The following is a 14,199-nucleotide window of genomic DNA, read 5'->3' on the forward strand; positions in this document are numbered from 1 at the left end:
ACAAAGAACTTTGGTGAACTTTTCTGTTTGCGATTTTATCTTTGTTTGGCAGTAATTGGTTCACGACCCGAGTTTACTTGCTGTTCTCTCTTTGACTCTCATTGGATCATATTCTCGATTTGATTACTTTATCTTTTTTTGCAAGACGGAAACGAGTAAAACTTTACAGGGATGCAAAATTATGTTATGCTATGCGATGTTATGTTATGTTATGTTATGTTATGCTATGCTATGTTATGTTATGCTATGTTATGTTATGTTATGTTATGTTATGTTATGTTATGTTATGCTTTGTTATGTTATGTTATTTTATGTTATGTTATGCTATGTTATGTTATGTTTTGTTATGCTATGTTATGTTATGCTATGTTATGTTATGTTTTGCTATGTTATGTTATGCTATGTTATGTTATGTTATGTTATGCTATGTTATGTTGTGTTGTGTTATGTTATGTTATGTTATGTTATGTTTGTTATGTTATGTTATGTTATGTTATGTTATGTTATGTTATGTTATGTTATGTTATGTTATGTTATGTTATCTTATCTTATCTTATCTTATCTTATCTTATCTTATGTTATGGTTGATAAACATGACCTCTATCGCCTGTACGGTAACGTCAAGATTTACATACCGTGTTGTCAGAGCTCCAAAATAACTTGGATGGTGAAAACAGGGGCGGATCCAGAGCAAATTTGAAGAAGGGGCAGTTGGTAGTGGGGAAGTTGAAAAATTTTGAGAAATTGGCGATGACTGTACGCTTTACACAACAATTTCAGACCCTAACTACTGATAGAAGGTTCTCCATTCACCTTGTAAGGGGATTTTCACAATATTTGTTGAATTTTTTGAGGTAATCCTTGAAGTAAATTAACATTTAAGTCTCAGAAACCTGATTCTCATTCTTCAAAAGGGGCGCACAGTTTCCGAAAAAGAGGCGCCAGACTTGCTTCAACTCAGTGAAGGACGGGCAACTGCCCCTAGTTGCCCCCCTAAATCCGCCTAAACTAGGTGAAAATGACCAGCTTCTCTTCCAATCGTTGGAATAAGCAACGGACATTGACCAGTTTGACGGGTCATACTAAAAACTATGGAATATGTTTGACCTGTTTACCAAATTTCCAAATATTTTAAAAGCGGTAGCTAATCGATATCAAGCCGCAAAACAAAGTTGCGGTTCATGGTATATCAACAGCTTGGCTCATTTAAATGTCGGTTCTTTAATTGTATGCCGGATAACCAATTATGATCGTACAGCGTGACCTGATGTCAAGCCGTAAAAAGAGTTGCTAGTTAATTAGGATACGGAATAAGATCTCAGCCCATGTTGAACTCAACCCGGGATGAAGTTTCTAAAACGGCTTTGAATAAGGCAAGCATTCCAAAATATGCTAAAGCTTTTGCCTGTCACTCTTCAGAACAGAAAACATAGATTGAAGACTCAAGACCAGGAAACATGTACACCCAGTTGTGGATCGAAATTGGCCAATCAGAAATGCGAGCACATGACTGTGTTAAGGTTGCCCAATCAGTGCCGCTTGCGTATTGGTATTGTTACCAATGGTGTCCAAAAGTAAAACTCGAACAACTTCTCTCTGCAGAATAGCGGTTTTTTTATTTTTTCTGTATGTAACTGCTAGATGGAAAGGGGACTGGACTCTGTCAATTATCCGAAGCATGTCGCAATTATACATTTTTGCACAACCTGGCTGCCTAATGGCAGAGTCACAAGTTTTAGATCTGCAACACCGTGGATGTTGTTCTCTCACGTTTAGTTTCTTATGTAACACAGGAGCACGCTGTTCTATTCTATCCTTAAGTTTTTGATTGTGCATCCTACATAGCCAGAATCACATTAACACGTAAACTCATAATTAACGAAACTCTTTTGTATGGTGCTAGGAGTTGTAATAGGGACGCAAACTTTTGAATGAATGGAAGGGCTCTCCTTGCACTGTAAAACATGCAAGGATGACATTTTTAGGCACAGAGCTGCTGATGAGTTTTATGGACTCACACAAGCCGTAGGAATATACGTTTGTTCCTCCTTCTCACACAATATGCGTTTGCCTTGTTGGAAATTCTACGAAAGATGAAAAATCCTCAGATCCAGTTCCTTATTTACACTTTTTTCCAATCAGTGCTTCTAACTACGTAACTGTCACAAACTGGAAAACAAATTGAACGCTTTGACCTTCACATTGAAGAGCCTTACTTTTTCTTTAAGTTTCCCCCTTGTTTTCCAATGGCATTGATCTTTTTTTATCTTAACCCCTTATATGAACCAATACTAGCGGCCCAACTTCTTTGTAACACGAATATCTATTGGGCTTTTTACTTTGAACCGATTTGTACGAGACGTGAAGTAAAGTTATCGCACGCACGATATTTTGCAGTCGATCCTCTATCTGGAAATGCCTCTAGGGTTTGAAGTGGGCGATGACCTCAAAAGTAGAAGCTTGTTTTACCTTGGTGAGCTCTTCCTCTTTTGCGATCAATCACCAGGGCAGATCACTATTTACTTATCGAAGCAGCATGGTGGCGCAGATTGCGATGGAAGAACTCTTCATTACAACCAAGGCAGGTTTGAGTGCTCAAACAATATGTTACCAATCCACTTCCCCTCAATACTTCTGCAACAGAAGTAGAGCCTGTGGATGCCAATGCAACTGAAGTGAGCCTAGAGTTTCACAAAGACGTTTGTTATAATTTGAGTGGGAGAAAAATCTTGCTTATGGAACATAAGCCTTGGCTCATATAAAGAAGAAGGCAAAAAAAGCAATACATGGAACAAGATTGCCAAAGTTTTTGGAAAAATGGTATGTTTAAGTTCTGTTTATGCACAGGCGTTACCCAAATAGGCCATAAAATTTGTCTGTACTTATCATCTGTAAAAGATATTTTGCACGAATTAATTTATAATATTAAACTATGTTACTCAACCAATAAGAATTGTCGTAAACAGTTGAATTCTCTGCTTCATTAAACTCATCTCTTTATCCTAGCGTGTTATCAACATGAAGATGTTAGCAAATAAAGAAGTTAGCAAATTAAGAAGTTAGCAAATGAAGAAGTTAGCAAATGAAGAAGTTAGCAAATGAAGAAGTTAGCAAATGAAGATTTTAGCAAATGAAGATTTTAGCAAATGAAGATTTTAGCAAATGAAGATTTTAGGATATGAAGCTGTTAGCTAATGAAGAAGTTTGCAAATAAAATGTTAGCAAATAAGAATGTTAGCAAATGAAGATTTTAGCAAATGAAAATGTTAGCAAATGAAGATTCCAGCCAATGAAGATGTTAGCAAATGAAGATATGAACGAAGCGGGCAGAGAATTGGTGCACATTTTAGAATATTCTTTGCAGTCTTTTCTTGCAATCGTTTAAGGGCCTGTTCACACGGAGGCGAGTTTCCCGGCTAACCGAGTTTCCCGGCCTTTCTTAAAATGGTATTCATTACTTTATGAGGCCCACTAGTCCTCGAGGCACCGGGACAATTTTGCCCCCCTTTTCCCGCTCGGCGGCCCTGTTTGCACTGATCAGATACCAAATGAGATTAAACTTGCTTTGAGTTTAAAGAGTAACTTTTTGAGGTATTAAATGTTATTCGAACATGGTTGTAAGAAGAATCTTTGCTATACGCAAAACTGCTGAGAGTTAATATTTTTTAGCCAAATAAATGCAGCTTGCGGTGATGCGAAGTGGTATATTAAGCTATCTCGTACCAACTGCGCCATTGTCTGACATTGATTGTATATTAATATGCTTTTATATAGAGCACCAATGCAGCAAGGATAGTTAGAGTCATATCATTAAGCCTTCTTCATCCTAGCCTGCGTGCAGACTTCAATTTTGACAACAGAGTGTGCACGCAGGCTATCTTCATCCAGGCTTCATGCTGTATCGAAGAGACACACAAATCCTATCTGCTGGTAAAGTTACACTTTTTCAAAAGAGCTTTTCAGGATAGATAGGGCTACCCGGATTGTTTGATTCATTTGAAACATTTGGAAACAGTATTCTCGGTAAAAGTGTCTTATTCCCTCTACAATAAAGTAAAACTCCCGTTGTTTTTCGCTTTCACTAAAAATTCCTCTAACCCAGAATCACTTTTTCTGCCTTTTTAATTTTTTTTATTTCTTCAACACAGGCGAAATCGAAGCAACGCCTCGAATCGTTTTGACTGTAAAACTCTGTTATTTACTGCAGCCGTTTTTTATCTTGTGCAGGCACTTTTAGCGCCTGCAAAATGTCGTAGCTGGGAAAAAAACACTGAATGGAAATCAGACTTAATGCACTGAATAGAAATCAGGTGTATTGCATTTTGTTATCTTTCGCTCCTCCACACGCCCTTAGATACAAATGGGCGTGGGTCAAAATTGGATCTGGCTTCATGAATATCGGTTTGCTTTCAAGCACTTTCTTATTGCTAAGGAAGCTGAATCGAAGTGGAAAAAGATACAAACTCTAGGCCACTAAGAATTTTTATGCATTCGAACATCTTTTTGTACTGAATAGCTCTGGCAGGTTTCTGCACTCAGTAATATAATACTTATTTGATGTCGTTCATACAATCAAAAAGACATTCATGGTAATATGAATATTTGATGCCGTTTGACAAATATTTTCTAAGTCTATTTCCTTCACATCTTGGCAGCATTGTTCGTAAAGTTCGAAAGCCGTTGTCTTCACATCAAAATCAACTGATGTAAATACGCAATAACCCTTGCCAAATCATCCAAAGGTAAGATGTAATTTCTAATGTATCTAGAGCCTTTGAAATGTTATCATTTTGATCTACATATGACTTATTTTGATTGATCTGATCTGGTATGGAATAAAAATGTATCGTATCGCCTTTCTTTTAGAAAACAGTATCTTTCAAATATCGCAAAAAGCAACTATCTTTCGCGGATCTGTTTTGGCTACTTTACTTTCGATTTCTCAAAAGGTGATTCGTAGAAACTCTTTTGTCTTTATGTAAAAAGATTTCGCTTGTATTTTTTGAGTTACCGAAGTAACCTCCTCAATCCTTGCTAGCTCTTGAGGATAATTGATATTTCTGTACACGATATACAAAAAATCCAGGTAGAGAAATATCTAGATTAGAGTTTCTCGTCTGAAAATGTTCTAGTTGGGGATAGATCTTCTCATTTAGAAGACAAGGAGATCCTATACGTCACTGCAACCTTGCTCACCTCGTATCACCGCTGCAATCTTATTAACATTTTATATATGGAATATATGTATACTGGATGTTCTCTTCTCCACGAACGTAAAGCCGTTCTCTGTTCCTTTCAACTATCTATAGCACATTCAAATCAAAGATTGCCGTCGCCAATTTTGCAAACAGTTCTCGATTTCCGACGCGTTGCCATGTCTGCTCTGATTTGCGTGTTTATGCTCCTATCTCGATATCCCACGAAGTTATTTCAATTGATCTCTCTTTACCTAGCTCTGACAGTACAATTCCTTTTCTGACAGTACATTAACAGAAATTTCCTCTAAAGCTCAATCGGATATCTCTACCAACCATGTCATGCTGCCAATTCTGTTAATGCTTTTTAACAAACCCTTTCAGTTGTTTACAAGCACCACCGTAACTTGTCTCGATGAGATTAATGCCGTATTGTCTAAAGATCTAAGAAAAGCTCTCCAAGAAAGTGTTCTGAACTGAAAACGTCACAAAACTCTTCTTTGATAATTTATTTTTCAATTTTGACAAAACAACCTGAAATATTCTACAAATAGATTTTATGACGTCATACCTTCGGAAGTCTATTCGAATATGCATAGCTTTATTTTGGAAATTGTTTAACATAAAGACAATGGTTCTTTAATCATTCTTTGAGAAATGAATTCAGAGTAACATGGGTCATCAAAACTAATCCGTTTCTTTGTTAGAAGGCAGCTTTATTGACAGAGTAATAGCCTCGAGTTTTGATTAAAATTCTCATGCCTAGACTCCTTCGAAGATTATAAAAGATTGTAAAAGACTAGAAGATTATAAAAGTATCGTCTACATAGCAAATGAAGCCTGGTAACTTTTGCTTAAAAGTCAGAAGAAGTTTTTATTATGGCAATGCTGCTTGATGTAGCCTTGAATTTTGTACCACTAAAACGATATTCTGATAAAAAAAACACTGCCACACAGTGGTCATAGATGTCTACTTAATCCTCAAGAATGTTAAAGTGATAGATTTGCCAAACGAATTTTAGATCAATATAAATTTTCTTTTCTTAAAAACCTTTGTTTGCATTTCTTACCAATCGTTGTCTCGTTTTATTTCCATTGATGCCTTCTGTTATACCTGCACTATATTCTTTTCTGATAAACCGCTCTTAGCCCCTATGGTTTTAAACCATCTGCTGTAAAAATAGTAGCCTCACTTCTCTCTACTCTTTTCCCTTGAAGTTCACCAGGAAGTTTTTAATTAAATCAAGATGCGATTGCCTCTAAAAATTTTGATTTTCAGTTTGTCAGTCACTGGATCAGCTATCGGCTTAAGACGTTAAAGCCTGTTTGCTAATCAATTTTTCACACAACACTAGCAGTGCTAGTTTGCATTTATTTCTTATAATTTTTTCAACCATTGCCCCCATCCAAGCAGAGAATAACAACTTTGACATTCTGACATCTTTCTTGAACAGCTGTTTTGATATTCAATTCAAATTTCCCGACATTATTCCACCAGTTCATTTCTTCACCGCAAATACCGCGTCTCTCAATGTCCTGATTGACAGGTGGGATTTCATATTCTGCTACCAGTGAAGCCCTGGCATAACGAAACAGCATCGGCATAAAGCATCATCCAACATTTTGCATAAAACATGTTCATTCGTTTGGATAACATGTTTCATGATGTTTCATGATTTTTTGCAAAATTTTAATTCCATCAATCAATCATTTAGTAAAACATCATTTTTGTTCTCATCTTTCGTCAACTAAAAAGTACCGTAGTGTGACGTAATCTATTTTACAATGTTCTTTATTTTGGCAGCATAATCTGAAAGAACATAAATTACCCCTAAATGTGCAAAATCAGTTAAATATGTTCAAAATTGGGCGAGATATGGCCAAAAAAAGATTTGAAGTTTGCTAACGGATTACTGTTATTCTGCCCTGGTTCATAAAGTTATGAACCAAGACCAGCTTTCAGAGGTTTATGGGGAAAGAGCCTGTGCTCGAGTGGCTATACCTCACTCAGCCAATTCGTATCTCATTTAACTGATTTTGCACATTTAGAAGCATTTTATAATGTTTTTGCTTATTAGTCAAAATGCAAAAATTTGAAAAAGACATTTGTGACGTCATCACTTTGGAACTCTACAGTAACTTAGTCCCTTCAAATTTAGCCTACCTTCAATTTTGGTTCCCTTTAATTTTCGCCCCTTTAATTTTCGTCCTCTTTTGTGCACAAGCTCGCTCCCTTTAATTTTCGCCCCTTTAATTTAAAAATGAATCTCGATGTACCTAGTGTCAATTCTGAGAAATTGCTAAGATTTGAAATAAACTGTGCTTCTCAGTATGGATATTTTTCCAGAAAGTCGCTAAATAAGAACTGTAACAATGAAAGCAATCAACGCAGGATGAAAATTTGACGCGCGCAAAGATGGTAACTTGAAGTTTTCTTGAAGGGCCTAAAAACTAAGGTTCTATTAAAGAAAATAGATTTTTTAAGGACCCTTTAATTTCCGCTACCTCTAATTTTCGCCCCATCCAATATTTCCATAATAACTCCTGGGGGATCAAAAACACAATTTCCATAAACACCTTGCCCAAGGGTGCTGTTCTTAAAATTAGAAGTACGGGTCACAAAAACATGACCATAGGAATATGAGTTAAACATATGTCTAAGTAGAAAGAGTTCTGACCTTGCAATCGTTACTTTTTATCTCAACCCTAGAAGGATGTACACCATGCATTTCCAGTTGCTTCTGCTCTGCTTAACTGGACTGATATGGTCTTTCAAGGTCTCCGCAGCAATGAACGGTTAGTTTACGCCATTTTCTTTTTTTCTGTTTTCAGTATAAGTTTTACCCTCAAGTGACCGTTCTTTCATGAAATTCTTATATTTCCGTTAATGTACTGTGTTGCCTGCCAAATTACCATGCCAAGAGGATTATTCTGATAAAAGAATGCACCTGATAAAAGCATGCTTTTGATGTATCTGCATCGAATTATAATTCAATATTAAGTTTATTTACAGCAGTTTTTAAAGTTTTTATAAAAATTGTCGATGTTCACCTGACATGTCTTATGAGATCATTTAAACACCGAGCCTATGACGTAGGGCCGACCAGTCTGACCATACATAGCGGGAAATCGTGATAACTTTTAAAAAATCTTAAACTGTGTCTTCCATATTTGAAGTTCAGAATTTCTGTCTGGGGCGCTTTAGCCTATGATGATGACGGCTGTGAAAAAGTGAGAACTTACACAGTCTCTGAAGAGTGGGGCCTCCCTCCCTAGAGCTCAGACCCCATTTTCGTTGCTAAGTATGTTTGTAAGAAGAACCACTCAAATAATGTCAGTAGTTGATGTAAGAGTGGCCCTTCAACGATTTATGTATTTGGATGATTTAATTTTTTTATGATGACGATGATGATGATGATGATCTCAATAGTGACGTCAAAGTGGAAGCCCTCAAGCACTGTTCCATTTCAAATATATGTCTATGTTTTTTTAAAAATGTTCACCGTGCTTAAAATACTTCAAGCTTTGTTCTATAAAGTGTCTCTTATTGCGATACACAATGTCTTTGTTTATGTCCATGTCAATGGCAATTGCCAGAAAAGATAGATTATCAATTAAGGTAACTTGACTGGTTAAGACAAGTTTTGATAATAAGAGCCAAAGAAACAAAGCAGAGGAAGCCAAAGTTATCATTTTTGATGCTATAGATAACTGTTCTTCGTAACTAATCCTTCTGGTCGAAAAGTGACAAGAAAAAACAATTGCTCAATTTAGGGGTCTGAGAAAGTAATGACCCCCTGTCGGGGCCAAGGTGTATCACTGAATGTTCTCACTATTTCAAGCCTTTTTTAGAAAAAATTCCTTCTGATGTCACGAATTTCTAATATAGTCTACAAGATATGCGAAAAGGAAGGGAGCAACTTGAATCGAAACATTGTACCTCATGACCCCCTCTCCTACGTCTTTTTTTGCGTGCAGCTTTTAGTGTAGTTATAAGAAATGCTTGTTATGGACCAATGTTTTAGTTTATGGATTAAAGGAATTCCTTTTCTAGATGGTTGTCTATCCTATATCGAGGACGGAAGTTGCTGCGCCGAAAGGTTCAATTTTAGAGGCCATAATGCAACAGCGTGCTCCATTCGTGATAAGGTTAGATACTGTAAAAAACCAGGATCAGATGTTGAGAAAGTCTGCATGGGCCAGAAAATGCCAGGCAAGTACCTATGAAGACTTTGCGTGTTGTGATTTTCATAGTGGATTTTTATTGTCAATTTGATATTGGTTATTTTTATGTTTTCAGGGTTGGCTCACAATTCGAAATAGATATTTTTTATAGGAAGGTTCATATCTTTCGCAAAGAGTTGATGATACATATCAACCTTAACAAAAACGCACCAAAGGGTCCTTTGATAGAACATTTCAAATGCAAAAGTTGCCTTTTTTCTGCTGGGTTGTTAATATCATTCTACCAAAGCTGTGCTGTAAGGAAAATTAGCAGCTCTGACCTTGATGTTTCACATGTGCTCTTCCACAAGGCTCCTACTTAGGACCTTCTTCTTTTTACTGTACATCAATCACAGACATCTATAAATTTGTTAGTCTGAGTTGATTTGGAACTTGAGTTAATATGGACCTTCTTAAAACTTGCTTGTAGTCAAATAAATTGTCTCTCGACAAAGTCAAGACACATATTTTTTATTGACCTAGAATAAGGTTAAAAACATTGAAAAAGGCATAAAAGAGCGATTTTTCGTACGGTCTTGTTGAACCATGTATTCTATCCAGTTATGAAGGGGGTGAATGTCAAGTCCCTTTTAATTAACTACAAAAACCTGCTGTGAGGAGAGCAACCAATAACACTTGCAATGTTTCTTTGCAGCCGCTTCTTTTGCAACTATTGTGGCTAGCAGTCCGAGAACGTAATGAGGCAAAATACTTCCAGGAGGGTGTACAGGTCAACTTATAAGGGAGCTTCTAATTACCTTACAAAGTCTTTTTAATAGATCTTTGTTTTTGCTTTTGTATAATATATTTATCGATGCTGAATAACGTAATTATTTTTTTTATTAGGTATACGCAACGGCTATCCCCTCGGTATGATGTCTGGTGCTGTGCTCCAGAATCAAATATTTGTTTCCAATTCCAGCGGTTTCCCAAGGTTGTACGCAAACGAATGGACTACGTTGAAAGAGTATGCAGAAACTCACGCAGCTGTGATAAACTGCTTGAAAGGGTTAACTCAGATACCGATTTTTTTACTACGAGCTGCTCCGGTCTTTTTCCAGGTTGACTTTTTCCGCGCAAAGAAGATGACGTTCTTGATATTAACTAGCAAGGTATGGACTGTCGACGACAAAAGGCGAATAGCACTGAGCTATCGTGATTTTAGAGGCCAAATCCAAGGATACAGTGATGATGGCTTATATGCCAAGGTTCGTATTGATTCCTTATATCTGTAGCATACAGTTAACTATTTTGCGACATGTCAATTGTTAGGTGAAACGGCTAAAGCATTATGCTTCCATGCATGATTGTGCGTCTTCTCAACATCACAAACTGGATTATTGCAATTTATACTTGTATAAGCACACAGCGGCACATTAAAACTTTATGAAAATGCACAAAGGAGTTTGTGACATTTCAGAGAAGCTGAAAGAAACAAGAAGAAAAGCATCTTTTTCGCATAATCACACCGATACTTGCCTTTTGGACCGCCATGTTATTTATTTATTTATTTATTTGTTTATTTATTTATTTATTTATTTATTTATTTAGTTATTTATTTATTTATTTATTATTTATTTATTTATTTATTCATCTATTTATTTATTTATTTATTTATTTACTCTTATTTAAACACAATACCTTGTAAGCTATTTAACAAGTTAACTAAAAAACAACTAAAGCTGCTCTTCTATGGGATCGTGTTTGCGTCGCTCTACCTCAAGAACTCCTTCAATCTTACTTTAAAGGAGCTCAATGAGGCAGAATCTTGTATTTGTGTTGGGATCTCGTTCCATGTACTTGCTCCCTGGTATCCAAAAGACTTTTTGCGGTATTCAAAACGAAGCCGAGGAATTTCGAAATCATCAATTTTTCTTGTGTTGTATTTCGAAATATTCGACCTAGGAGTGAATTTATATCGATGTGCCAACAGTTTGCAGTCATCATATCGCCATACTTTGTGCAGGGGCATCATCTTTTTTGCTTTCCATTATAGAATTTGTTTGTAGCTCTAACCAGACCCTCAATCCAGTCAGCATGTCCAAAACACCATTCTCTTCCTCCCTTCTTTATCATTTCTCTCAACAGTTTCTGAAACAACACCGAACTCTTCTAGGTCAACAGCAATTCACTTGAACTTTTCTGCAGTGCTCACAATTACACCTACATTTGTGCTAAATGTCCCTTCTTGATGTTAGTCGACTTCAGCGTCTAATACTACCTAGTCCATAGAACAGGAAAGCCACGCGATGGCCACTACTACATGCTGCTTCAAGTTCTCCGTTTTGTTTTTGTCCATGATGGTTCTCCTTCCTGTTTGCGAGATGCCTGAATGGGGCCTAAGTAATTGACGTCATTGACCCTCGCTCTGTGCTGGTTGCGGTGTTGGTGTGGCATGATTTTCCGAATCGGCATGCGTTTCTGCATGGCGTGCGTTTCTGCATTGGTATGCGTTTCTGCATTGGCATGCGTTTTTGCATTGGCATGCGTTTCTGTATTGGCATGCGTTTCTGTATTGGCGTGCGTTTCTGCATTGGCGTGCGTTTCTGCATTGGCATGCGTTTCTGTATTGGCGTGCGTTTCTGCATTGGCGTGCGTTTCTGCATTGGCATGCGTTTCTACATGGGAATTCATTCCTGCATATTCTAACAAATTTTAAAAAGGTTCAACAAAGCTAAAACGCTAACTCCATACTCAGTTTGGTAATTTCAAAGTGTGATTTTAAATTGTGCTGATGTAACCTCTATTTTATGTTTAGATCCTCGAATGTTCCACTGGTACAAATGGAAATTCAAAGATAGTCCACGAGTGTCGCTGGAAGCTGAAACCTTTTCGAGCGCAGTCATTAAGGATTGTTTTCACTTATCAGTTGACTGGTGGGAGTTACGAATTCGCCAGCGAGCTAGGCGGTTTTGACTATATGGAAGGTACTTAGCAATATATCATTCATTCTATTCCATATTTATCAATACACGCAGTTATACCTTCAAAGACTCGTCCTAGACTGCCTAGATGCTAAATATTGAAGCTCAAAGAAGTAAATGTGAACCAAAGTTTCCCAAAGAAAATAAATTATATAATACTCATGACAGTAATCTATCTATTTAGGGTGAACTAAATAAAGGGATAGCCGTGAAAAGCTTAATAATGTCAACGGATAGCGAAAGTTAAAATTTTTACATATTTCGTATATTTCATATTTCATGCTGCTCGACAATATAATTTTTTTGATAAAAAGCATTAACTTTTGTCGAAGTTCTGCATGTACATACAATTAAGGTTTTTCGCAATGTACAGAAACGGTATGTCCTTTAATTGGTGTACGTTTGTTTACAGTGCCTTTTTTAAAGGGAATCATTTTTCTGATGTTTTTTAGCAATAATCTATCAAACACCACTGTTACCACAACACCAGTGAATAGCATCCAAGCAATTTATAAGGGCTGCCATATGTTTCTCGGTTAACTCAGAAGCCAATGTCTTCATAACAATAACATCACGACACAATGTTGTTGAAACTGAAGTCCTAATTTGATAACAATATTAGCCAAAAATCCTTGTTCTAGAGGCTTGTAATGTTTTTCGTTGACAGTGTGGTAAAAGCACACATATAAGGTCAAAATGGACCTAATTTTTAGTTATTAAACGGGTTTGCTGTCAGAATCCTGTCAGCTGATTGGTCAATACCGTAGGAAGAACATGGAAATAGTGAGAGAAATTCAATGCAAGATTATTTCCTCCATGATGCCAATCTTTACATCCTCTTACATAGGCAAGGAAATTTCAGGAAATTCTTCTTCCTAGCACCCACACTACAGCTCGCACAGCCCTCCCGATACCCACACCGCAGCTCGGACATCCCACCCAGCACGTCCCCTCTGTATATCTGTATTTTTAAATTTTAGCGTTTATCGTTTTCTTTGTACAGGGCAGCTTGGAAAGCAATTTATGCATGTAGTTGATAGCTTTACCCTGTGTAAATAATTAAAAATGAAATGAAATGATTTTGAATAAGCTGACTTTAATTTAATCTTCTCCTTTAAAGCTGATCACCAGTGGCAATTGGATACAGTGACAAGCCAAGGCGGTTCTGTTAGCTTTGAAGATGAACGTGGAAACTTGCCATTGCAAACAAACATAGTAGCCCCAGGAGAATCATACTACGGTGGAGATGGTGCTGTGTTCCAAGACACAAAATTCGCCAACACGCAACCAATAGCAAATTTCGATTGTCTGTTTGATCCTGCTCTCTGCAAATATGGATTGTCCATTGCTTTCCATTTAAAAGGTATTTCATTCAATTTTCTCCTTCGAAACTGCATTTTCTACAATGATAGCTTCCTCAGCAAACTGCAAGTTGTATTCTCGAGATTTTGCACACCTCCTGATTAATAATGACACCTTTACTATGAGAATGCATGCGACAAAACTTTGACCGGGGAGGGTTTAGTTAGATTTCGAGATATAGAAACATGCCAGCCAACCTGTGTTGGTGTTTGTCTCAGCAGCTGTGTCTAGTGTTTTAGGAAGTGGTGGAAGGCAGTTTTGGGCACCTGTCTTTGAAAAGTACGGGCCCCCGATTCGAGGATGTCCCAAGTAATGTTCTAAATACCATATTCAAATGTTCTCTAAAATTCACTCTTGCTTTCAAAAACTTTAAAAATTTTATAACTAAGGCATCCCACCTTAATCATATTTTTGCATCTTGGCATTCTGGGAACCTCATCCACCTCTCTCTCCGACATGCTACATCAACTCAGTTTTGACTCAAATCAGACTAA

The 14,199-nt window shown here is 37.0% G+C and overlaps 1 protein-coding gene across 2 annotated transcripts in view; it reads left to right on the top strand.

Moving 5' to 3' along the window:
* The first annotated feature begins 513 nt into the window (after positions 1 to 513).
* LOC135695886 (uncharacterized) overlaps positions 514 to 14,199 on the top strand; it is a 72,075-nt gene continuing 58,389 nt past the window's right edge. Inside the window, exons 1-6 of one of the 2 annotated variants that reach the window (XM_065215094.2) lie at positions 514 to 4,742; positions 7,906 to 7,991; positions 9,250 to 9,408; positions 10,266 to 10,627; positions 12,178 to 12,346; positions 13,464 to 13,706. In XM_065215094.2, coding sequence (XP_065071166.2) covers positions 7,910 to 7,991; positions 9,250 to 9,408; positions 10,266 to 10,627; positions 12,178 to 12,346; positions 13,464 to 13,706 — 1,015 coding nt within the window. In that variant the 5' untranslated portion in view covers positions 514 to 4,742; positions 7,906 to 7,909. The remainder of the gene's footprint in view (positions 4,743 to 7,905; positions 7,992 to 9,249; positions 9,409 to 10,265; positions 10,628 to 12,177; positions 12,347 to 13,463; positions 13,707 to 14,199) is intronic. The other variant, XM_065215095.2, reaches the window with a different exon arrangement.

This window comes from Rhopilema esculentum, chromosome 14, assembly GCF_057945365.1.
Source record: "Rhopilema esculentum isolate cy_ngs chromosome 14, ASM5794536v1, whole genome shotgun sequence".
In the NCBI taxonomy this organism is placed as follows: domain Eukaryota; kingdom Metazoa; phylum Cnidaria; class Scyphozoa; order Rhizostomeae; family Rhizostomatidae; genus Rhopilema; species Rhopilema esculentum.